The sequence below is a fragment of the Anomaloglossus baeobatrachus genome, chromosome 1, assembly GCF_048569485.1.
Source record: "Anomaloglossus baeobatrachus isolate aAnoBae1 chromosome 1, aAnoBae1.hap1, whole genome shotgun sequence".
NCBI classification, from domain to species: Eukaryota; Metazoa; Chordata; class Amphibia; order Anura; family Aromobatidae; genus Anomaloglossus; species Anomaloglossus baeobatrachus.
The window spans coordinates 77,041,443-77,066,766 of record NC_134353.1 but is presented as its reverse complement, the minus strand read 5'-3'; the positions used below and the strand labels follow the sequence as shown (position 1 = coordinate 77,066,766).

Below are 25,324 nucleotides of genomic sequence, written 5' to 3'. Positions count from 1 at the left end.
AAAAACGCGCATCTATGAATGCAGCCTATATTATCCGTAATTACTTAATATTTTTGCAGATTGGAAAATACTACCTGAAGCTCGCAGAAGAGGAGGATGAAGAAGTGAACAGCTGTGCTGCAGTGGACTGGCTTATCCAGGCCGCTAAGCAAGGTCGGAGGGACGCAGTGAAGCTTCTGCGGAGATGTTTGGCAGACAGAAGAGGTGAGCGCCCGCTGCAAACTAAGCTCATATTAGACCTTATCATTAGTGATGGGCGGACTCTCAGATAACCAGGATCGGCAAATATAACCGGATTTAAAAAAATCCGGAAATTGATCCCAGGTGTCTGGGTGGACGCTGGTTCCCATATAAGTCTATAGGGACCAGAATCTGGCGTGTAAAAATGGTGGTAGAAGGGTCAGGGGTATTGGAGCAAGTGTTTCATACTTACTGAGACTCCGGCGTGGCTGTGTCTGCTCCCATGGCCGCTCAATCTACTTCCATGGCTTCACATTATTTCTCATACATATTCATTGCTTTCCCTGACCACAGGAAGTCCTGGCGTCTGTGATTGGGTTTACATCACAATAGTGACTCGCAAACAGGTTCTGTGATTGGTTGCAGTCAGACACGCCTCCTTCCTGTGTGATAGCGTTTGCCTACAACCAATCACAGACGCCAGGACTGCCAGTGGGCGGGGGAAGCAGTGAATATGTATGAGGCTAATGAGTGGACCCGGAAAAAGAGTGAGCAGTTACAGCCACATCGGAGAGTCGGTAAGTATCAAGCGATTGCTTTATTCTTACTTTCTTTATTTTTTCCTCTATTTCCCGAGTGCTGGACCCGGATCATTAGCCGGGATTCCCTGAGAATCCCAAGCCCGGGTCCTCAGCTAGGTTTGAAACCGCGTGGATCCGGACTTTAACAGTCTGGGTCATCCAATCACTGCTTGTGATACATAAAAAAAAAAAAATCCAGTAATAGAGTAAGTGGAGGAAAATATTTCCATGTTCACCTGTATTCTGCCGACAGATTTGCTGGGCAGCAATTTATTTTCCGCCTCATGTCTGCCGGCTCTGCTTTCTACTCACAAGGTTAAACAGGTTGTCCATTACATTAACATTGATTGCTTATCCTTAGGAAAGGTTACCAATGCCTGATCGGCCGGGGTCTGACACCACATGCACACACTGATCAGCTGATCACAGTGCCGGTGGCGGCAGCAGCAGGTAACTGGAAATGTTGAGGCTTCCCTGGCTTTTGATAGCGGGTGGTTACTTCCCATCCTATTGATTTGATTGGGAGTTGGATGTTCAGTACCCGGCCGCTGTCGGAGGATGGGAGCAGAAGGGGGATGGAAGAGAGCTCACTTGTACATGTGATGGATCCACAGGTGCACGAAAATTGTTTGGCGTCAACAATAAATTGAAGAAATTCGGCACTCTGATCTTCCATAAAACTGTAGCTTTATTCGTACATCATAAAGTGTTCTAAGAACATGAAATCCTGGTTGTCACTGGGTCCTTTTCCTATATCACACAATCAACAGAGCAAGTGATGAGTGAACAATCCAAAGATCCTTTTTCTTTTTCGCTCCTAATTGGGAGACCCAGACAGTGGGTGTATAGCTACTGCCTCTGGAGGCCGCACAAAGAACTACACTTAAAAGTGTAAGGCCCCTCCCCTTCTGGCTATACACCCTCCCGTAGGAGTACGGATTCCTCAGTTTTAGCTTTGTGCGAAGGAGGTCAGACACGCACGCATAGCTCCATTGTTTTTAGTCAGCAGCAGCTGCTGACTATGTCGGATGGAAGAAAAGAGGGCCCATACAGGGCTCCCAGCATGCTCCCTTCTCACCCCACTGTATGTCGGAGGTGTTTGTAAGGTTGAGGTACCCATTGCGGGTACGGCGGCTGGAGCCCACATGCTGATTCCTTCCCCATCCCTTTTTACAGGGCTCTGGGTGAAGTGGGATTTACTGGTCTCCAGGCACTGAGACCGTGCTCCATCTACAACCCCTGGAGAAGATGCTGGATGGAGCGGAGTACATCAGGGACATGGCCCTGCTTCCTCAAGGTACTCTGTGTCCCCGTGCATTTGGCGCTCACACCGCAGCATGCTGGGTGTTGTAGTGGGACATCAGCGCTGCGGCGCTTGTGCCATGGCCTCATTCAGCTTCGCTGAAGCAGGCACACTTTTGGGAAACGGTCGCGCCGGCCGCTGGGACTGCGGCGCGGCTGGCACTTGTGGTGCGCCGTGGACTTCAGCGCGGGCCGCGCTTTTACGGCGGCCGCGCTGATAACTCGAGTCCCCGGCTTTTGCGGCCTAGTTCCGTTCGTTCCCGCCCCCAGACCTGCCAGTCAGGAGAGGGGCGGGACGCTGGTCAGTGCATCAGCGCTGAGGGCTGGAGTCGTTTTTACATACTCCAGCCCTCACAATAGGCACAGAGGGGACACTGTTTCCCGCACTTTTGTTTGGGAACTCCCACGGACCGCCCCTCTCCACAGACGCCGGCAGCCATTCCTGCTGACACGCTGAGCTGCAGAGGGGAGCCGGGGAGACCCAGACAAGGAATTCTGCGCCTCTTACCCGCTATTCAGCGGGCGGTAAGCAGCCCTCAGGGCTCACCCCCTCTTGTGCCAGTAGTAATCTTAGTATTTTGTTCCTGCAAATACTTTGTACTGCATAGCGCTGGTCGCCCTTTGGCTATAGACTCTCTCACATTGCAGAGAGCCAACAGCATGTCGTCCACAAAACGCAAGGGTGCCAAGGCACAGACATTATATGCTTCCTGTACCGCATGTGGGACTTTTCTACCGGCAGGCTCCACTGACCCCCATTGTGTGCAGTGCTCGGCCCCTGCGGCACTTGCACAGTCGGGACCTCTGCTGGACGTGACCCAGGGTGTACCACCTGTGAATGCTGTCCAGGTGACAGGAACTGAGTTTACAGCTTTTGCTGACAGAATGTCTCTCACTATGTCACAAATTCTTGACACATTGCGAGCTAGGCCTGTACTTCAGGCCACGGACACTGTGCAATCATTGCCCCCTGGTCCCCCTCAGCTGAATTACCTCCAAGCTCCGGGACGGGCACATACATCTCAGGGTGAAGACTCTGACTCGGACGATGGCCCCAGGCAACCTAAGCGGGCTCGCTATGAGGGGCCTTCACATTCATCTCAATGGTCAGGATCCCAGCGAGATGAATCTATGGGTGATGAGGCGGACGTAACTGATCAGGATTCTGATCCTGGGACCGCTCTCAATCTAGATACACCAGATGGTGACGCCATAGTTAATGATCTTATAGCGTCCATCAATAAGATGTTAAATATTTCCCCACCAGCTCCTCTTGTAGAGGAGTCAGCTTCGCAGCACGAGAGAATCCATTTCAGATATCCTAAGCGTACATTAAGCACTTTTCTGGACCACGCTGACTTTAGAGACGCAATCCAGAAACCCCACGCTTATCCGGAAAGGCGTTTTTCTAAACGGCTTAAAGATACACGCTATCCTTTTCCCCCTGAGGTGGTCAAGGGTTGGACCCAGTGTCCAAAAGTGGATCCTCCAATTTCCAGGCTTGCAGCTAGATCCTTGGTTGCAGTTGAAGATGGAGCGGCACTTAAAGATGCCACTGACAGGCAGATGGAGCTCTGGCTGAAATCCATCTATGAAGCGATTGGAGCGTCGTTAGCGCCATCTTTTGCTGCCGTATGGGCACTCCAAGCTATCTCAGCCGGGCTTGTGCAAGTCGACTCAGTTACACGTGCATTTGCCCCGCAGGTAGCACCATTGACCTCGCAAATGGCGGCATTCGCGTCGTACGCGATTAATGCTGTTCTTGACGCTACAAGCCGCACGGCAGTGGCGTCAGCCAACTCCGTTGTTTTGCGTAGGGCCCTGTGGTTGAGACATTGGAAGGCAGATTCTCATTCCAAGAAGTGCTTAACCAATTTGCCTTTTTCTCGTGACCGATTGTTTGGAGAGCGTTTGGATGAAATCATCAAACACTCCAAGGGTAAGGACTCATCCTTACCGCAACACAGACAAAACAAACCCCAACAGAGGAAGGGTCAGTCTGGTTATCGGTCCTTTCGAGGACCGGGCAGGTCCCAATTCGCCTCGTCAAAAAAGACTCAAAAAGACCAGAGACGCTCAGATTCTTGGAGGTCTCAGTCACGCCCAAAAAGGACAGCCGGAGGAACCGTTGCCAAGACGGCGTCCTCCTGACTTGCAGTCTCCGATTCCCACACCCTCGGTCGGTGGGAGGCTTTCCCACTTTGGCGACATTTGGCTGTCACGCGTCAAAGACCGTTGGGTGAGGGATATTCTGTCTCACGGGTACAGGATAGAGTTCAGTTCTCGTCCGCCAACTCGTTTCTTCAGAACTTCTCCACCACCAGACCGAGCCGATGCTCTGTTGCAGGCGGTGGCCGCTCTAAAGGCGGAAGGAGTGGTGACCTCCGTCCCTCTTCAGGAACAAGGTCACGGTTTTTACTCCAATCTGTTTGTGGTCCCAAAAAAGGACGGATCGTATCGACCCGTCCTGGATCTAAAGTTGCTCAACAGACACGTAAAAGTCAGGAGGTTCCGGATGGAATCCCTACGCTCCGTCATAGCCTCAATGTCTCAAGGAGATTTTCTAGCATCAATAGATATCAAAGATGCGTATCTCCACGTGCCGATTGCGCCAGAGCATCAGCGTTTCCTACGCTTCGTCATACACGACGAACACCTGCAGTTCGTAGCGTTACCTTTCGGTCTGGCAACAGCCCCCCGGGTCTTCACCAAGGTCATGGCAGCAGTAGTAGCTGTTCTGCACTCGCAAGGTCACTCGGTCATCCCGTATCTAGACGACCTGCTTATAAAGGCACCCTCTCAAGAGGCATGCCAACACAGTCTGAAGGTGGCGCTAGACACTCTCCAGAGTTTCGGGTGGATTATCAACTTTCCAAAGTCTCATCTAACCCCGACCCAATCTCTGACTTATCTTGGCATGGAGTTTCATACTCTCTCAGCGATAGTGAAGCTTCCACTGGACAAGCAGTGTTCGCTACGGACAGGAGTGCAATCTCTCCTTCAGAGCCAGTCGCACTCACTGAGGCGCCTCATGCATTTCCTAGGAAAGATGGTAGCAGCAATGGAGGCGGTCCCGTTCGCGCAGTTTCATCTGCGCCCTCTACAATGGGACATTCTACGCCAATGGGATGGGAAATCGACGTCCCTCGACAGGACTGTCTCCCTCTCTCAGACTGCCAAGGACTCTCTGCATTGGTGGCTTCTCCCCACCTCATTGTCACAGGGAAAGTCGTTCCTACCCCCATCCTGGGCAGTGGTCACGACGGATGCGAGCCTATCAGGGTGGGGAGCGGTGTTTCTCCACCACAGGGCTCAGGGGACGTGGACTCAAGAAGAGTCCACCCTGCAGATCAATGTTCTGGAAATCAGAGCAGTCTATCTTGCTCTGCGAGCCTTCCAACAATGGCTGGAAGGCAAGCAGATTCGGATTCAGTCGGACAATTCCACGGCAGTGGCGTACATCAACCACCAAGGGGGAACACGCAGTCGCCAAGCCTTTCAGGAAGTCCGGCGGATTTTGACGTGGGTGGAAAGCAAAGCGTCCACCATATCCGCAGTTCACATCCCAGGCGTGGAAAACTGGGAAGCAGACTTTCTCAGTCGCCAGGGCATGGACGCAGGAGAATGGTCCCTTCACCCGGATGTGTTTCAGCAGATCTGTTGCCGCTGGGGGACGCCGGACGTCGATCTGATGGCGTCACGGCACAACAACAAGGTCCCAGTTTTCATGGCACGGTCTCACGATCACTGAGCGCTGGCGGCAGACGCCTTGGTTCAGGATTGGTCGCAATTCCGACTCCCCTATGTGTTCCCACCTCTAGCATTGTTACCCAGAGTTCTCCGGAAAATCAGGTCCGACTGCCATCGAGCCATTCTCGTCGCTCCAGACTGGCCAAGAAGGTCGTGGTACCCGGATCTGTGGCATCTCACGGTAGGCCAACCGTGGGCACTACCAGACCGTCCAGATTTGCTGTCTCAAGGGCCGTTTTTCCATCTGAATTCTGCGGCCCTGAACCTGACTGTGTGGCCATTGAGTCCTGGATCCTAGCGGCCTCAGGTTTATCTCATGAAGTTGTTGCCACAATGAGACAGGCTAGAAAACCATCCTCAGCTAAGATCTATCACAGGACGTGGAAGATATTCTTAGCTTGGTGCTTGGCTCAGGGGTTTTCTCCCTGGCCATTTGCATTGCCAATTTTTCTTTCCTTCCTGCAGTCTGGGTTGGAAAAAGGTTTGTCGCTTAGCTCTCTTAAGGGTCAAGTCTCCGCGCTATCCGTATTCTTTCAGAAGCGCTTGGCACGGCTTTCTAAAGTACGCACGTTTCTCCAAGGAGTTTGTCATATCGTTCCTCCTTACAGACGGCCATTGGAACCCTGGGATCTAAACAAGGTTCTCATTGCTCTCCAGAAGCCGCCTTTCGAGCCTTTGAAAGAGGTTTCCCTTTCTCGGCTTTCACAAAAAGTAGTTTTTCTTGTGGCGGTCACGTCTCTTCGAAGAGTGTCCGAGCTAGCGGCGTTATCTTGCAAATCTCCCTTCCTGGTGTTTCACCAAGACAAGGTAGTACTGCGTCCAATTCCAGAGTTTTCTCCCAAGGTGGTTTCTTCCTTTCATCTCAATCAGGATATCACTTTGCCATCTTTGTGTCCGCATCCAGTTCACCAATTTGAAAAAGGTTTACATCTGTTGGACCTGGTGAGAGCACTCAGGATTTACATTTCTCGCACGGCGTCTCTACGCCGTTCTGATGCGCTCTTTGTCCTAGTCGCTGGTCAGCATAAGGGATCGCAAGCTTCCAAATCCACCCTGGCGCGGTGGATCAAGGAACCAATTCTTCACACATACCGTTCTGCTGGGCTTCCGATTCCATCTGGACTGAAGGCCCATTCTACCAGAGCCGTGGGTGCGTCCTGGGCATTGCGGCATCAGGCTACGGCTCAGCAGGTGTGCCAGGCGGCTACCTGGTCGAGTCTGCACACGTTTACCAAACACTATCAAGTGCATACCTACGCTTCGGCAGATGCCAGCCTAGGTAGACAGGTCCTTCAGGCGGCGGTGGCCCACCTGTAGGAAAGGGCTGTCTGACAGCCCGTTCATGTGGTATCTTTTTACCCACCCAGGGACTGCTTTTGGACGTCCCACTGTCTGGGTCTCCCAATTAGGAGCGAAAAAGAAGAAGGGAATTTTGTTTACTTACCGTAAATTCCTTTTCTTCAGCGCTCTATTGGGAGACCCAGACGATTGGGGTATAGCTACTGCCCTCCGGAGGCCACACAAAGCACTACACCAAAAGTGCAAGGCCCCTCCCCTTCTGGCTATACCCCCCCGTGGTATCACGGGTACTCCAGTTTTAGCTTTGTGTGCGAAGGAGGTCAGACATTCCATGCATAGCTCCACAGATTTTAGTCAGCAGTAGCTGCTGACTAGTTCGGATGGAAGAAAAGAGAGCCCATATAGGGCCCCCAGCATGCTCCCTTCTCACCCCTGGATGGTGTTGTAAGGTTGAGGTACCTATTGCTGGTACAGGGCTGGAGCCTCACATGCTGTTTTCCTTCCACATCCCCTTGGGGGCTCTGTGGAAGTGGGATCCTGCCGGCCTCAAAGCTCTGACGCCGGGCTCCATCCACAGACCCATAGCACCTGGTGGATGCCGAGCAGGAGTACCATCAGGGACCGGGCCCTGCATCATACAGGTACTCTGTGTCCCCGGCAGGCACAGACACACTCCGGGCTGGCTGGGTGTTGTAGTGCGCCGGGGACCGTACACTGAGCTGGTGTTCCTACAGTTATCTGGGGGACTTTGTGTTCTGGGAACGCAGCGCCGACCCTCACTGGACCGGGCGGCGCTGCTGTGACTTGTGGTGCGCCGGGGATACGCCGACCGCGCTTTTACGGCGGCGGCGTTTATAACTCTAGTCCCCGGCTTTTGGGCCTAGGACGCCGGCAGCTCCGATCGTTCCCGCCCCCACCCTGTCAATCAGGGTAGGGGAGAGACGCTGTTTCACGGCAGCGACGAGGGCTGGAGCCTGATTTACATGCTCCAGCCCTCTCACTAGGCACAGAGGCAAGCAGGCTTCCCGCTCTTGGTCAGGAACGCCCAGGGCCCGCCCCCCTTCCTCTCTCAGGACGCCGGCAGCCATTACATGCATGTCTGGCTGGAGGAAGGACGCAAGGCTCTGGGAGACCTAGACTGAGGGGCTTTGGGAGACCACACACCCGCTCTTAAGCGGGCGGTAAGCGGCTTTTCAGCTGGCCCCTCTAGTGCCTTACTGTGTATTAGTGTACTGTGTCACTGGACATAGATATTTATTGATTTCTTGCACTGTGTGGTCGCTTCCTGGCTGAATACCCCAGATCGCTCTGAGGAGGCAGCAACATGTCATCCACAAGACGCAAAGCTGCCAAGGCTAGGGCTGTGTGCACTGCGTGTGCTGCATGTGGGGCTGCTCTACCAGCAGGCTCCAATGACCCCCATTGTGTGCAATGCTCAGATCCGGTGCTGCTTCGCCAGCCGGAGTCCGGAGAGGTAGTGACCCAGGCTGAGACGCTTGTAAGTCCTGCCCCGGTGTCAGGGACAGACTTTGCAGTTTTTGCGGTTAATATGTCTGTGACTATGGCAAAAATCCTGGAAACTTTGCAATCCATGCCTGGGGCTCAGTCTATGGACACGGCGAGGTCTATGTCCTCTAATCCTCCGCAGTTGGATTTAATCCAGACTGCAAGGGGGTCCCCGGCTTCTCAGGATGAGTATAATGACTCAGATGATTGCCCCAGCCACCCCAAGCGGGCTCGCTGGGAAAGACCCTCAACGTCATCACACTGCTCAGGGTCTCAGCGCAATCAGTCTCCCTGTGAGGTGTCTGAAGAGAGTGATCAGGCGTCTAATCCTGGAACCCCTCTCAATCTGGATACCCCGGATGGGGACGCCATGGTAAACGATCTTATCTCAGCCATCAATAGGCTGTTAGATATTTCTCCCCCAGCCCCTTCAGCAGAAGAGGCAGCGGCAGAGCAGGAGAAGTTTCGTTTCCTCTATCCCAAGCGTAAATTAAGTGCTCTGTTGGATCACTCTGACTTCAGAGAATCAATCCAGAAACACGACGCTCATCCAGAAAAGCGTTTCTCTAAACGTTCTAAGGATACACGTTATCCTTTCCCCCCTGATGTGGTCAAGCGCTGGACCCAGTGTCCAAAGGTGGACCCCCCGATTTCCAAGCTTGCAGCTAGATCCATAGTTGCAGTGGAGGATGGCGCTTCACTTAAGGATGCCAATGACAGACAGATGGACCTTTGGTTAAAATCTGTCTATGAAGCTATCGGCGCGTCGTTTGCTCCAGCATTCGCAGCCGTATGGGCACTCCAAGCTATTTCAGCTGGTTTAGCAAAAGTGGATGCTATCATACATCCAGCGGTGCCGCAAGTGGCGTCCCTTACCTCGCAGATGTCTGCGTTTGCCTCTTACGCTATCAATGCGGTCCTAGAATCTACCAGCCGCACCTCAATGGCGTCTGCCAATTCGGTAGTTTTGCGCAGGGCATTGTGGTTAAAGGACTGGAAAGCAGATGCTGGTTCCAAAAAATGTTTAACCAGCTTGCCTTTATCTAGAGATAGACTGTTTGGCGAGCCATTGGCTGACATCATTAAACAGTCCAAGGGTAAAGACTCCTCTTTACCCCAGCCCAGATCAAGCAAACCTCAGCAGAGAAAGTGGCAGCAGAAGTTTCAGTCCTTTCGAGGTTCGGGCAAAACGCAATTCTCCTCGTCCAAAGGGACTCAGAGGACGCAAAGAAACTCAGATTCCTGGCGGGCTCAATCACGCCCCAAGAAAGCAAATGGAGGAACCGCTTCCAAAGCGGCTACCTCATGACTTCCAGTCCCCTCCCTCCGCATCTCCGGTCGGGGGCAGGCTCTCCCGCTTTTACGACACTTGGATGTCACAGGTCAAAGACCGGTGGGTGACAGACATTTTGTCTCGCGGGTACAGAATCGAGTTCAGTTCTCGTCCTCCAGCTCGGTTCTTCAGAACCTCCCCACATCCAGACCGTGTAGATGTCCTGCGGCAGGCGGTGGACTCCCTAAGAGCGGAAGGAGTAGTGGTTCCTGTACCGTCTCAGGAACAAGGGAGAGGGTTTTACTCCAATCTCTTTGTGGTGCCAAAAAAGGACGGCTCGTTCCGTCCTGTTCTGGACCTAAAACTGCTCAACAGACATGTGCACGCCAGACGGTTCCGGATGGAAACCCTCCGTTCTGTCATTGCCTCAATGTCTCAAGGAGACTTCCTTGCCTCAATAGACATCAAAGATGCTTATCTCCACGTGCCAATTGCTACAGAACATCAACGTTTTCTACGTTTTGTGATAGGAGACGACCATCTTCAGTTCGTAGCTCTGCCATTCGGTCTGGCGACAGCCCCCCGGGTCTTCACCAAGGTCATGGCGGCGGTGGTAGCAGTCTTGCACTCTCAGGGACACTCGGTGATCCCTTACCTAGACGATCTACTTGTCAAGGCACCCTCTCAAGAGGCATGCCAACTCAGTCTACAGGCTACGCTGGAGACTCTCCAGACTTTTGGATGGATCATCAACTTTCCAAAGTCAAATCTGTCACCGACACAGTCACTAACGTATCTTGGCATGGAGTTCCATACTCGAGCAGCGAGAGTGAAGCTTCCGCTGGACAAGCAGCGGTCCCTACAGACAGGGGTGCAATCTCTCCTTCAGGGCCAGTCGCACTCCTTACGGCGCCTCATGCACTTCCTAGGGAAGATGGTGGCAGCCATGGAAGCAGTTCCCTTTGCGCAGTTTCATCTGCGTCCACTTCAATGGGACATTCTCCGCCAATGGGACGGGAAGACGACTTCCCTAGACAGGAAAGTCTCGCTTTCCCAGACGGCCAAGGACTCTCTACAATGGTGGCTCCTTCCCACCTCATTGTCTCAGGGAAGATCCTTCCTGCCCCCATCCTGGGCAGTGGTCACGACAGATGCGAGTCTGTCGGGGTGGGGAGCAGTGTTTCTACACCACAGGGCTCAGGGGACGTGGACTCCGCAAGAGTCCACCCTTCAGATCAATGTTCTGGAAATCAGGGCAGTGTATCTTGCCCTACTAGCCTTTCAACAGTGGCTGGAAGGAAAGCAGATCCGAATCCAGTCGGACAACTCCACAGCGGTGGCATACATCAACCACCAAGGAGGGACGCGCAGCCGGCAAGCCTTTCAGGAAGTCCGGCGCATTCTGAATTGGGTGGAGGACACAGCATCCACCATCTCCGCGGTTCACATCCCAGGCGTAGAAAACTGGGAAGCAGACTTCCTCAGTCGCCAGGGTATGGACGCAGGGGAATGGTCCCTGCACCCGGACGTGTTTCAAGAAATCTGTCGCCGCTGGGGGGTGCCGGACGTCGACCTAATGGCGTCTCGGCACAACAACAAGGTCCCGGCATTCATGGCGCGGTCGCGCGATCAAAGAGCTCTGGCGGCAGACGCCTTGGTGCAAGATTGGTCGCAGTTCCGCCTCCCATATGTATTCCCGCCTCTGGCACTCTTGCCCAGAGTATTACGCAAGATCAGATCCGATTGCAGCCGCATCATACTCGTCGCCCCAGACTGGCCGAGGAGATCGTGGTATCCGGATCTGTGGCATCTCACGGTCGGCCGACCGTGGTCACTTCCAGACCGTCCAGACCTGCTGTCTCAAGGGCCGTTTTTCCATCAGAATTCTGCGGCCCTGAACCTGACTGTGTGGCCATTGAGTCCTGGATCCTATCGTCAACAGGCTTATCCCAGGGAGTGGTAGCCACAATGAGACAAGCTAGGAAGTCAACTTCTGCTAAGATCTACCACAGAACGTGGAAGATTTTCTTAACCTGGTGCTCTGCTCAGGGAGTGTCTCCCTGGCCATTTGCATTGCCCACTTTTCTGTCTTTCCTGCAATCAGGGTTGGAAAAGGGCTTGTCGCTCAGCTCCCTTTAAAGGGCAAGTCTCGGCACTATCCGTGTTTTTTCAGAAGCGTCTAGCACGTCTTCCTAAGGTGCGCACGTTCCTGCAGGGGGTCTGTCATATTGTGCCCCCGTACAAGCGGCCGTTGGATCCATGGGATCTGAACAGAGTACTAGTTGCTCTCCAGAAGCCGCCTTTCGAGCCTCTCAAAGAAGTTTCTTTTTCTCGCCTGTCACAGAAAGTGGCGTTTCTTGTTGCGATCACATCGCTTCGGCGAGTGTCTGAGCTGGCAGCTCTGTCATCCAAGGCTCCCTTCTTGGTGTTCCACCAGGACAAGGTAGTGCTGCGCCCCATTCCGGAGTTTCTCCCTAAGATCGTATCCTCGTTTCATCTTAATCAGGATATATCCTTGCCATCCTTTTATCCTCATCCGGTTCACCGGTATGAAAAGGACTTGCGTTTGCTAGATCTGGTGAGAGCACTCAGGATCTACATTTCCCGCACGGCGCCCATGCGCCGTTCCGATGCACTTTTTGTCCTTGTCGCCGGTCCGCGCAAGGGGTTGCAGGCTTCTAAAGCCACCTTGGCTCGATGGATCAAAGAACCAATTATAGAGGCCTACCGTTCTGCCGGGCTTCCGGTTCCTTCAGGGCTAAAAGCCCACTCAACCAGAGCCGTGGGTGCGTCCTGGGCATTACGGCACCAGGCTTCGGCTCAACAGGTGTGTCAGGCAGCTACCTGGTCGAGTCTGCACACTTTCACCAAGCATTATCAGGTGCATACCTATGCTTCGGCGGATGCCAGCTTAGGTAGAAGAGTCCTGCAGGCGGCAGTGACATCCCCGTAGGGGGGGGCTGTTTTGCAGCTCTAACATGAGGTATTTCTTTACCCACCCAGGGACAGCTTTTGGACGTCCCAATCGTCTGGGTCTCCCAATAGAGCGCTGAAGAAGAAGGGAATTTTGTTACTTACCGTAAATTCCTTTTCTTCTAGCTCTTATTGGGAGACCCAGCACCCGCCCTGTTGTCCTTCGGGATTGTTTTTGCTGTTTGCGGGTACACATGTTGTTCATGTTGAACGGTTTTTCAGTTCTCCGATGTTACTCGGAGTTAATTTGTTTAAACCAGTTGTTGGCTTCCTCCTTCTTGCTTTGGCACTAAAACTGGAGTACCCGTGATACCACGGGGGGGTATAGCCAGAAGGGGAGGGGCCTTGCACTTTTGGTGTAGTGCTTTGTGTGGCCTCCGGAGGGCAGTAGCTATACCCCAATCGTCTGGGTCTCCCAATAAGAGCTAGAAGAAAAGGAATTTACGGTAAGTAACAAAATTCCCTTCTTCTTCTAGCTCCAATTGGGAGACCCAGCACCCGCCCTATTTGTTCTTAGGGTTTCGTTTTTCGGGTGCACATGTTGTTCATGTTGTTTCTTAAGTTCTCCGATCTTGTTATCGGATTGAATTTGTTTTTGAAACTGTTATTGGCTTTCCTCCTTCTTGCTTTGGTACTAAAACTGAGGAATCCGTACTCCTACGGGAGGGTGTATAGCCAGAAGGGGAGGGGCCTTACACTTTTAAGTGTAGTTCTTTGTGCGGCCTCCAGAGGCAGTAGCTATACACCCACTGTCTGGGTCTCCCAATTGGAGCTAGAAGAAAAGGAATTTACGGTAAGTAAACAAAATTCCCTTCATTCCAAGCAAATCAAAAGGTCCATAAAATAATCCACCACACAAAATAGTCCAGTAATGGCATGAATGTCCTGGAGATGAGTCACAATCCTCCAGCAGTCCTTTTCCAGGGAAATCTGGGTTTCTCACATTATCTCTGTGGTGTCAGCTGCTCCCTCAGAGGATCAATCTTAAGGCCCCGTCACACTAAGCAACATCGCTAGCAACATCGCTGCTAACGAACAACTTTTGTGACGTTGCTAGCGATGTTGCTGTGTGTGACATCCAGCAACAACCTGGCCCCTGCTGTGAGGTCGTTGGTTGTTGCTGAATGTCCTGGGCCATTTTTTAGTTGTTGCTGTCCCGCTGTGAAGCACAGATCGCTGTGTGTGACAGCGAGACAGCAACAACTAAATGTGCAGGCAGCAGGAGCCGGCTTCTGCGGAGGCTGGTATCCAATAAAAACATCGGGTAACCAAGAAGCCCTGTCCTTGGTTACCCGATATTTACCTTTGTTACCAGCCTCCGCCGCTCTGTCAGTGCCGGCTCCTGCTCTGTGCACATGTAGCTGCAGCACACATCGGGTTAATTAACCCGATGTGTGCTGTAACTAGGAGAGCAAGGAGCCAGCGCTAAGCATTGTGCGCTGCTCCCTGCTCTGTGCACATTTAGCTGCAGCACACATCGGGTAATTAACCCGATGTGTGCTGTAACTAGGAGAGCAGGGAGCCAGCGCTCAGTGTGCGCTGCTCCCTGCTCTCTGCACGTGTAGCTCCGTGCGGTGGTAACCAAGGTAAATATCGGGTTGGTTACCCGATATTTACCTTAGTTACCAAGCTCAGCATCTTCCACGCGGCGCTGGGGGCTTGTCACTGGTTGCTGGTGAGCTCACCAGCAACTTGTGTAGCGACGCTCCAGCGATCCCTGCCAGGTCAGGTTGCTGGTGGGATCGCTGGAGCGTCGCAGTGTGACATCTCACCAGCAACCTCCTAGCAACTTACCAGCGATCCCTATCGTTGTTGGGATCGCTGGTAAGTTGCTTAGTGTGACTGGACCTTTACTCCTTCTCTCTTGTCTTTCTTAGCCAGAATGAATAATTCCCCAGGTAAAAACAGGTTGAGTGGATTCCAGGCCCCCCTCCCCCAGACTAAGGGACAAAAGCCCAGCCAGGGGTGATTAACCTGCAAACAGGACAATGTACACACAAAGGCAAGTGACTGGTAACTAAGCTGAGATAATTAACCTGCAGACAAGACAAGGAATACACAGAATGAATGGCACAAGGCTCCTAAAATGCAAACCTACATAAAATGATACACAACCCACAATATCACACCATTACACTGGTCCCTCATGGCCCCACCTTACACATTTCGGAGTTTTACGGAAGATCGAAGTGTCGGAAGAGGACGGGGCAGCTCCAGAACTCGGTAATTCCAGCTGCCTCTGCTGGCACCAAGAACAGCTGATCAGCGGGGGTGCCTTGAGTCGGACCTCAGGTGATCAGACATTGATGACCTATCCAAAACATAGGCCATCAATGTAAAGGTAGTAGACAACCTCTTTTAAATATGGTGCCAGAGGCAGAACATTTCTTATTACCTGTAGGACACTGACCACTACATCAATTTTCAATCATCCGCTCTTTATTTTCCAGGAATTACGAATGAGAATGAGAGCGAGGTGAAGAAACTGTCCACGGAGACCGATCTGGAGAGAGCAGTCAGGAAGGCCGCCCTGGTGATGTACTGGAAGCTGAACCCCAAGAAGAAGAAGCAGCTTTCTGTGTCTGAGCTGCTGGAGAATGTCGGCCAGGTTAACGCTGAAGGTCTGGAGAGAGTCTTATTTATCCCTTTTATGAAGTATTGTGGGCGGTTGCTCCTTGCTGTACTGTGCATGAACCAGAATTGTACAGCTGCGGCGCGTGCACAGCATTTTAGGAAGGCTTGCGATGACATACCCTGGCATCAGGGCAGATAAAATTACCCCATCGCTGAGGCTAATCAACACTGGAGTAGAAACTACTATAGGACCCCTGGATGGTGAAGGTTGAGGGCTAAAAGCGCTTAAATAAGTCTCCTTAAATGACCAAATCGATCTGCGTAATATTCTTACCATATACCATTAGAGTTAAGCAAAAGATTCACTGTACCCTGGTCCGGCGTCTATGTTGGTAATCTGTGGCTGTGGGACCAGAATGCTGCCATGTATTTTACCTGTTCGCATTCCCAACACCTCTTCTACTTACTACGCTCCATGACAGAATTGTCGCTGTGTGACGACATGTATCCTTCTGGGGGCCTATTAATTAGAGGATGCTGAAGGTAGGAGGAGGTCTTCAGGGCTCTGGTCTGATGGCAACGGACTACTATCATGGCCACATGACCATGGTCTGGTGCATCTTTTTGATCAGTTCTACTATAAACCTTTTTAATTTTGTTGGATCTCCACGAAGACATGTGTAAGGCTAAGTTCACATTTCCGCGAAAATGTACAAGTCTTAGTCCGCTGCTATGGTAAACAACGGAATCTGTTTAGCGGATTCTGTTGTGTCCCATAGACTTGCATTAGTGGCGGATTGCGACTGATGACCCTGCGTTGCATCCGCTGCGTCGCGGATCATCGTTTTTTGACTGACCGCTGTGCGGGGAGCAACGCAGAATGTAATGTTTTTCTGGCCGTCAAAATTGATGCACCACGCAGGAATCCGCCGCAGTCCGTCACGCTTGTAATGTATGTCTATGGTGCTGGATTCCGTCGTAATCCGTCTTACGACGGAATCCAGTGCTGGATTCCGTCATGCTCTACTGAGCATGCCCAGCAGGTTTGGCACACCCACTGGGCAGTCCCAAACACAAACGGATCATGACTGATCCGTCAAAAAACGGACGCACAGCGGATGCAACGGACGCAACGGATCCGGTTTTTCACTGGATTTCTGTGAAAGGAATCCTGTGAAAAACACATCCGTTGCATCAGTTGACAACTTAAAAACGACTGATCCGTTGCTGACGGATTTAAAACAACGGAAGTGTGAACCTAGTCTAATAAATATTGTACAGGGCCAGCAGCACGTTATCAGAATTAATATGGCGCATAAAGGGAGGCTTAGTCACAGTAGCCCGACTCTCATCAGGGAGATCATAAGAACCCTTTTGGAGTAGATGCAAAGGAAAAGATGGGCTGGAGGAGGATGGGAGACATGGAATATGGAGCCATGTAGGGTAGAAGGAGGGGGACATGAAATATGGAGCGATGTAGGGTAGAAGGAGGGGGACATGAAATATGGAGCGATGTAGGGTAGAAGGAGGGGGACATGGAATATGGAGCGATGTTGTGTAGAAGAAGGGGGACGAGGCACTGTTTTAATTTGTTTTTTTATTTTGTGCCTGGTAAGTCATCTTGTATAACAATGTAACCGGATACAATATGTAGTGCAGTAGCCGTCAAACTTTTGATTCTCGAAGTTTGTAATGAATTTATCCTAAGGTAAAGCCCTATTTTTCTACATCCTGCTTGGCGGCCTGCTGTGTATTCAGAGGAAATGTCTATATCCCATAGTGCTATTAGTAGTAGTAATTCCCATCCAGCGTGTCCCAATTAGTAATTTGCCCCCAATAGTAATAATGCTTTTCCAAAAGTCTTTTAGTGCCCTGATTGCAATAATTCTCACAGAGTGCCTCTTTAATGCCCATAATAATAATCCTAATGCTCTCCAAGAGTCCTTTTTAAAGGGGCTCTCAAGGATTAATTTTTATTTCTTTATAGGCTTTCAGATGTGTAAAATTTTACAGTCTCAACTGTATTCAACACCCCACCCCTGGTCCAGCGCCGCCTGCCTTCCAATCACTGCACTTGTCTGTTGACTGTCTGCAGTGGTAACCTGCTCTGTAGTCATGCCATCATTGCTGCAGCCGGCCACCATGTTTATGTACAGTTAGGTCCAGAAATATTTGGACAGTGACACAATTTCCGCGAGTTGGGCTCTGCATGCCACCACATTGGATTTGAAATGAAACCTCTACAACAGAATTCAAGTGCAGATTGTAACGTTTAATTTGAAGGTTTGAACAAAAATATCTGATAGAAATTGTAGGAATTGTACACATTTCTTTACAAACACTCCACATTTTAGGAGGTCAAAAGTAATTGGACAAATAAACCAAACCCAAACAAAATATTTTTATTTTCAATATTTTGTTGCGAATCCTTTGGAGGCAATCACTGCCTTAAGTCTGGAACCCATGGACATCACCAAACGCTGGGTTTCCTCCTTCTTAATGCTTTGCCAGGCCTTTACAGCCGCAGCCTTCAGGTCTTGCTTGTTTGTGGGTCTTTCCATCTTAAGTCTGGATTTGAGCAAGTGAAATGCATGCTCAATTGGGTTAAGATCTGGTGATTGACTTGGCCATTGCAGAATGTTCCACTTTTTTTGCACTCATGAACTCCTGGGTAGCTTTGGCTGTATGCTTGGGGTCATTGTCCATCTGTACTATGAAGCGCCGTCCGATCAACTTTGCGGCATTTGGCTGAATCTGGGCTGAAAGTATATCCCGGTACACTTCAGAATTCATCCGGCTACTCTTGTCTGCTGTTATGTCATCAATAAACACAAGTGACCCAGTGCCATTGAAAGCCATGCATGCCCATGCCATCACGTTGCCTCCACCATGTTTTACAGAGGATGTGGTGTGCCTTGGATCATGTGCCGTTCCCATTCTTCTCCAAACTTTTTTTTCTTCCCATCATTCTGGTACAGGTTGATCTTTGTCTCATCTGTCCATAAAATACTTTTCCAGAACTGAGCTGGCTTCATGAGGTGTTTTTCAGCAAATTTAACTCTGCCCTGTCTATTTTTGGAATTGATGAATGGTTTGCATCTAGATGTGAACCCTTTGTATTTACTTTCATGGAGTCTTCTCTTTACTGTTGACTTAGAGACAGATACACCTACTTCACTGAGAGTGTTCTGGACTTCAGTTGATGTTGTGAACGGGTTCTTCTTCACCAAAGAAAGTATGCGGCGATCATCCACCACTGTTGTCATCCGTGGACGCCCAGGCCTTTTTGAGTTCCCAAGCTCACCAGTCAATTCCTTTTTTCTCAGAATGTACCCAACTGTTGATTTTTCTACTCCAAGCATGTCTGCTATCTCTCTGATGGATTTTTTCTTTTTTTCAGCCTCAGGATGTTCTGCTTCACCTCAATTGAGAGTTCCTTAGACCGCATGTTGTCTGGTCACAGCAACAGCTTCCAAATGCAAAACCACACACCTGTAATCAACCCCAGACCTTTTAACTACTTCATTGATTACAGGTTAACGAGGGAGACTCCTTCAGAGTTAATTGCAGCCCTTAGAGTCCCTTGTCCAATTACATTTGGTCCCTTGAAAAAGAGGAGGCTATGTATTACAGAGCTATGATTCCTAAACCCTTTCTCTGATTTGGATGTGAAAACTCTCATATTGCAGCTGGGAGTGTGCACTTTCAGCCCATATTATATATATAATTGTATTTCTGAACATATTTTTGTAAACAGCTAAAATAACAAAACTTGTGTCACTGTCCAAATATTTCTGGACCTAACTGTATATACTAGCTGTACTACCCGACTTCGCCCGGGTTAATAACTGTTGTTAACAAAATAGAATGTATTAACATTTCCGGGATAGAATGTATTAACGCCCGGGATAGTAACTGTCTCTCTGTTTCTCTCCCATTCTCTGTCTGTCTCCCCCTCTGTATATATCTCTCTATCTCTCTCTCTCTATCTCTTTGTCTGTCTGTCTCTTTCTCCGTCTGTCTCTTTCCCTCTGTCTCTTTGTCTGTCTCTTTACCTGTCTTTGTCTGTCTCTAAGGCTATGTGCGCACGTTGTGTACTTGCCCTGCAGAAATTTCTGCAGCGATTTGAACAGCACATGTGCGCTTCAAATCGCTGCAGAAACAAAAGCTGATTTCATGCGCTCTGCATGTAGCCCCTCCCAGCCCCTCCCATAGACAGAGCAGGGACTTCATGCAGAGCGCATGAAAGAAGTGACATGTCACTTCTTAAAACGCGCACTTCGGGCACCAGCCGAAGCGCTGCGCTCTAATACGCCACGTGCGCACGTCTCCTGCACAATCTCCATAGATTGTGCAGGGGACACAGGACGCATGCAGTTACGCTGTGGTGCAGATCGCAGCGTAACTGCATGCAATTACGCAACGTGCGCACATAGCCTTACCCGGTCTGTCTCTTTCCCTTTCTTTCCCTGTCTGTCTCTTACCCTGTCTGTCTGTTTCTTACTCGGTCTGTGTCTTGCCTCTTTCCCTGGCTGCATTGTGACACGCCAACATTATATTTAAGGGCGTGGCTGCGCATTCTTCTGAAGTTCTGGCTGCACTGTGGCTCCCAGCTTCATTCGCTTTAATGGAGGCATGTTTTTTGGCGAATAACTGTAAAGCGCGGGGTTAAAATTTCCCCTCAAAACATAGCCTATGACGGTCTCGGGGTCCAGACGTGTGAGTGTGCAAACGTTTGTGGCTGTAGCTGCGACAGTGCAGATGCCAATCCCGGACATACATACATACATACATACATACATACATACATACATACATACATACATACATACATACATACATACATACATACATACATACATACATACATACATACATACACACACACAGATTGAAATAAAATTGTATCCTGGAAAACCCTTTTGTAGTAATAGTTACTCTTACATGTAAGTGTGAATAATGGGGCAGAGAGCCGGAGGATACTGTGTCCAACTGCAGCATTCATTCATTCATGTCATGATTCTTGATTTACTCGGGACATAGAGGTCGATGAGCTCTATGTTGTTTTTTTGTTTTTACATTAAACCACAATACCTTATTGAACTTTGTCACTGTACTACAACTCTTCGCATGTTCATCCTTTGAAAACCGTATTTCAGACCCCTTATTAGTTTTATATTTTGATACTTCATTCCTAGGTCTATTAGTAGATGAGCATTGAGCTATATGATTTCAATCGGGGGCTGTTAGTTATTATTTTTTTTAATTACTTTTGGTTTTACAGATGGAGAACAACCGCCTGGACCCATCCCAAAAGCCGCCCAGAAGGAGCGTCGGGTGCTGGAACGCTTAGTTAGCTGTGAATGTGAGTATTGCTGCCTGGTGTTAGTTCAGGGGTAATTACAAAACGCTATGTGAGACATAACATGTTGGTTGCCGGTGTATGGAGCAGGCTCAGAAGCTGAGCTCGCAACATACCTGGGAGACGCTGGCTTTATTACATTGCCAGATTCTTACTGTAATAGCAGCGACTGGACCTGTGCTTTGATTGCTACTGTTTTTTTAACCATTTCACTTACAGAGCACACCACCAACCGATTAGTCTCTGGGGCAAAGTACACTCCTACAGCCTTCATAAACCTTTCATGAACTGTTTCAAGCAACTGTTTTTCTAGGATATCCTTGTATGCGGTTTGATTCATACGTCCTTCACGAAGTTTAACCTGCCCAACTCCATCCTTGCTGAAGCATCCCCAGATCATCACCAATCCTTCACCAAATTTCACTCTGGCTGCAGGACACAAGATCTCCAAGGCGTAAGTGGCGAGCTCAGGCCATTTTTCAAGATTGGAAGCCCAAAATGAGCAAGGCTCCAGTTGCACAGTCATGGCATCGATGTTCATTTGGAGATACTCCTGTATCATCCTCTCCAGCCGTTAGGTCTCCGTCTAACAATTAGACTAGCAGGTGTAAAGGGCAAAGCTGAAAATTGGGTAAAGAAAATTCAACAAATGTGCGAAGGACGTTTGAATCAAGCCGCATACAATGTTATCCGGGAAAAACAGTTTCTTGCTTCTGCTCAGACAATGTTCCCCAATTCTGAAGACTGGTTATTCCAGCAGGACAATGCACCATGCCACACAACTTGGTCAGTCAATCAATGTGTGGAAAAAGGACCAATATATCAAAACCCTGTCATGGCCAGCCCAATCCCCAGACCTGAACCCCGTTTAAAACCTCTGTAATGTAATCAAGAGTAAGATGGATAGTCACAAGCCATCAAACAAAGAAGAGCTGCTTTCATTTTTTCACGAGGAGTGGCATAAGGTCATCCAAAAGCAGTGTGAAAGACTGGTGGAAAGCATGCCAAGACGCATGAAAGATGGGATTAAAAATCATGGTTACTCCACAAAATATTGATTTATGAACTTTTCCTGATGTAAAACATTATTAGTATTGCTGTTTCTAAATTATGATCTTGTTTTCTTTGCATTATTTGAGGTCTGAAAGCAATGCATTGTTTTGTTATTTTGACCAATTCTCATTTTCAGAAAATAAATACAAAATGTATTGCTTGGAAATTCGGAGACGTCGTCAGTAGTTTATAGCATAAAAGAACAATTTACATTTTACTCAAAAATACAAAAGTATACCTATAAAGAGAAAAATCTGAAAAACTGAAAGCGTGTGTGTGTGTGTGTGTGTGTGTATATGTATGTGTGTATAGGGCTGGCACCTAAGAATCCGAAGGTGACGTTTCGTTATTTCCAAGACTTGATCGGAAAGCGGGCAGAAAACCCACAAGTTGAGGATTTTAGAAAGCGGTTCCCAGAGTACCGTATTTTTCGGACTATAAGACGCTCCCTGGTTTTAGAGGAGGAAAATGGGAAAATAAAACTTTAAGCAAAAAAATGTGGTCATGACACACTGTTATGGGGCGAGGATCTGCTGCTGACACTGTTATGGGGGTAATGTCCCCAAATTCTCTACTAAGGTACCCCATCCTGGTAATGATCCTCCTGCCTTGTATATGATCCTGCTATAAACTCCCATCCTGCTCATATACCCCCATCCTGTTCATATACCCCATCCTGCTCATATACTCCATCCTGCTCATATACTCCCATCCTGCTCATATACTCCCATCCTGCTCATATACTCCCATCCTGTTCATATACTCCCATCCTGTTCATATACTCCCATCCTGTTCATATACTCCCATCCTGTTCATATACTCCCATCCTGTTCATATACTCCCATCCTGTTCATATACTCCCATCCTGTTCATATACTCCCATCCTGCTCATATACTCCCATCCTGTTCATATACTCCCATCCTGCTCATATACTCCCATCCTGCTCATATACTCCCATCCTGTTCATATACTCCCATCCTGTTCATATACTCCCATCCTGCTCATATACTCCCATCCTGTTCACATACTCCCATCCTGTTCATATACTCCCATCCTGTTCATAGCCCTCCCATCCTGTTCATATACTCCCATCCTGTTCATATACTCCCATCCTGTTCATAGCCCTCCCATCCTGTTCATATACTCCCATCCTGTTCATATACTCCCATCCTGTTCATATACCCCCCATCCTATTGATATATCCCCCATCCATCCTGCTCATATTCACCCATCCATCCTGTTCATATACCCCCATCCATCCTGCTCATATACTCCCATCGTGTTCATATACCCCCATCCTGTTCATATACCCCCCATCCATCCTGCTCATATACTCCCATCCTGCTATATGCCCCCATCGTGCTCATATACCATCCTGGTATATGGCCTGTATCCTATAGCACAGAGAAAAAAAAATAAACGTTTATACTCTCCTCTTCCTCACTCCCTGCAGCACCGATCATCTTCATCTCTGCGCCACTGATCTGTGTGTGTGGAGCCGTTCCCTTGCAGCATCGCGATGTCTTCCTGTCTGTGTAGATCAGCTGATCAGCTCAGCACAGATCAGCTGACCGGCACAGACAGGAAGACATCGCGTGCTGCAGGGGGACGGCGCCACACACGGGGACGGGTGAGTACACTGATTCACTGCACCCCGCGCTGATGACGCCGCCGACGCGCGGGGGGCAGTGAATACAGCCGCACATGATCACTCAAGGCTGTAATTGCCAGGGGTGATCATGCGGGCCGGCTCTTTACTATGCGCGCGTCCCCGCTCATCCTCCCGCCCACCTGTCAGCGCCGGCTTCTGCGCTGAGAGATGGGCGTGCATATGTAATGAGCGGGCCCACGTGGTCACGGCAGGCGCTGCTACTGCCTGCTCATGCCCCCGATGACCCGCTCCACCGCAGCACCCTCATTCCCGGCCGCAGCCCTATAGTCAGACCATAAGACGCACCCCCAACTTTCCCCCAACATTTGGGGGAAAAAAAGTGCTTCTTATGGTCCGAAAAATACGGTATATTGTTTTAAGACAATAATAACTTAATAACTGTTATATTATATATTAATAATTTAATAACTGTTGTTAACAAAATAGAATGTATTAACAAAAATGTATTCTGCACACAAACACCACAAAACAAATAGATAGAAATGTAATTATTAAAAGGCAAAAACTAAGCTAATAGAAGCATTTCACAACATATATTTCAACACCACAGATATTACACACAGATTTAACTTAATTGGCCAAGTAATGTGCTCAGTCTGTCGCTTTCCCCGTCTGTCGCTTTCCCCGTCTGTCTCCCCACCGACATCTTATTACCTCACATATAAGCTTCTTATACTATGAATGTCTTTTGTTCCTATAGCAACCAATCATCGCTCCTACTAATAACCTGTAGATCCAGGCTCCATTTACTTTAATGGAGGCATGTTTTTTTGGAGAGTAACTGTAAAGCGCAGGGTTAAATTTTCCTGTCAAAACAGTCTGACGTTCCCTGGGTCACATGAGGTGTCTGTGCAAAATTTCGTGATTGTAAATGCGACGGTGCGGATACACTTTTCGTTTCACTTTTTCCCCATTATGTAGATAGGGGCAAAATTGATTGGTAAATTGGAACGCGCGGGGTTAAAATTTCGCCTCACAACATAGCCTATGTCGCTCTCGGGGTCCAGACGTGTGAGTGTGCAAAATTTTGTGGCTGTAGCTGCGACGGTGCAGATGCCAATCCCGGACACGCACGCACGCTCGCACGAACACAGCTTTATATATTAGATTACAGTATCGTTCTCTTGCGCAGGATGTGTGGAAATTCTATATATTTTTTTTTTTTTTTGTAGATTGTATGTTAAATTTAATATTGTTCACAGGTACAACTTGTGTACCCCCCAAAAAAAGTAATGTCAACGGAAAAATAGTGATGGCACTGGAAAGAAATGACCAACCAGTCTTGAAGGGGTTAACAACAAGGTTAATGGGGTGTCATCTTAGGGCATGTGGGTTTATATGGGGGGGGGATTTTCCAATCAAGAGCTGAAAGTCAATTAACAGAGCAGCTGTGTGAAATGCTTTTAGGTTTACTATGATTTTTTTATTGTTTTGTTTTAGTTTTTCAGCTTGAAGAATACATACATTTGATGCATAGAACATTTAACGTTATCGAAGGATCATTCACTGTTCAGATGAAAATCCGAAATTGCAGTAGAAAATAAAAGTCCCGTCCGCCCAAATATTTGTAGCCGTTAATATGAAACAGACAAGTGATTATTGAATCAGGCTCAGTTGTATCCATGATGATGATCGGGCAGCAGGTATCTCGGGAAATGGCAGGAAATATTCATCGCCCTTTAAAGGAACAATACACATAGAAATGAATGATGGCTGCAAACGGGAGCTCATTATCCCCTCATCTGTTGGATTTGCGTCAGGAATATACAGAAATCTGCACGAAACATGGCTTAATTTA

General features: G+C 49.2%; 1 protein-coding gene across 1 annotated transcript in view; it reads left to right on the top strand.

Moving 5' to 3' along the window:
* The window catches only part of WFS1 (wolframin ER transmembrane glycoprotein), a 90,577-nt gene that overhangs the window by 51,758 nt on the left and 13,495 nt on the right, over nucleotides 1-25,324 (top strand). Inside the window, exons 4-6 of the mRNA XM_075346869.1 lie at nucleotides 60-204; nucleotides 15,315-15,485; nucleotides 20,723-20,803. Of these exons, the coding sequence (XP_075202984.1) occupies nucleotides 60-204; nucleotides 15,315-15,485; nucleotides 20,723-20,803 (397 nt within the window). The remainder of the gene's footprint in view (nucleotides 1-59; nucleotides 205-15,314; nucleotides 15,486-20,722; nucleotides 20,804-25,324) is intronic.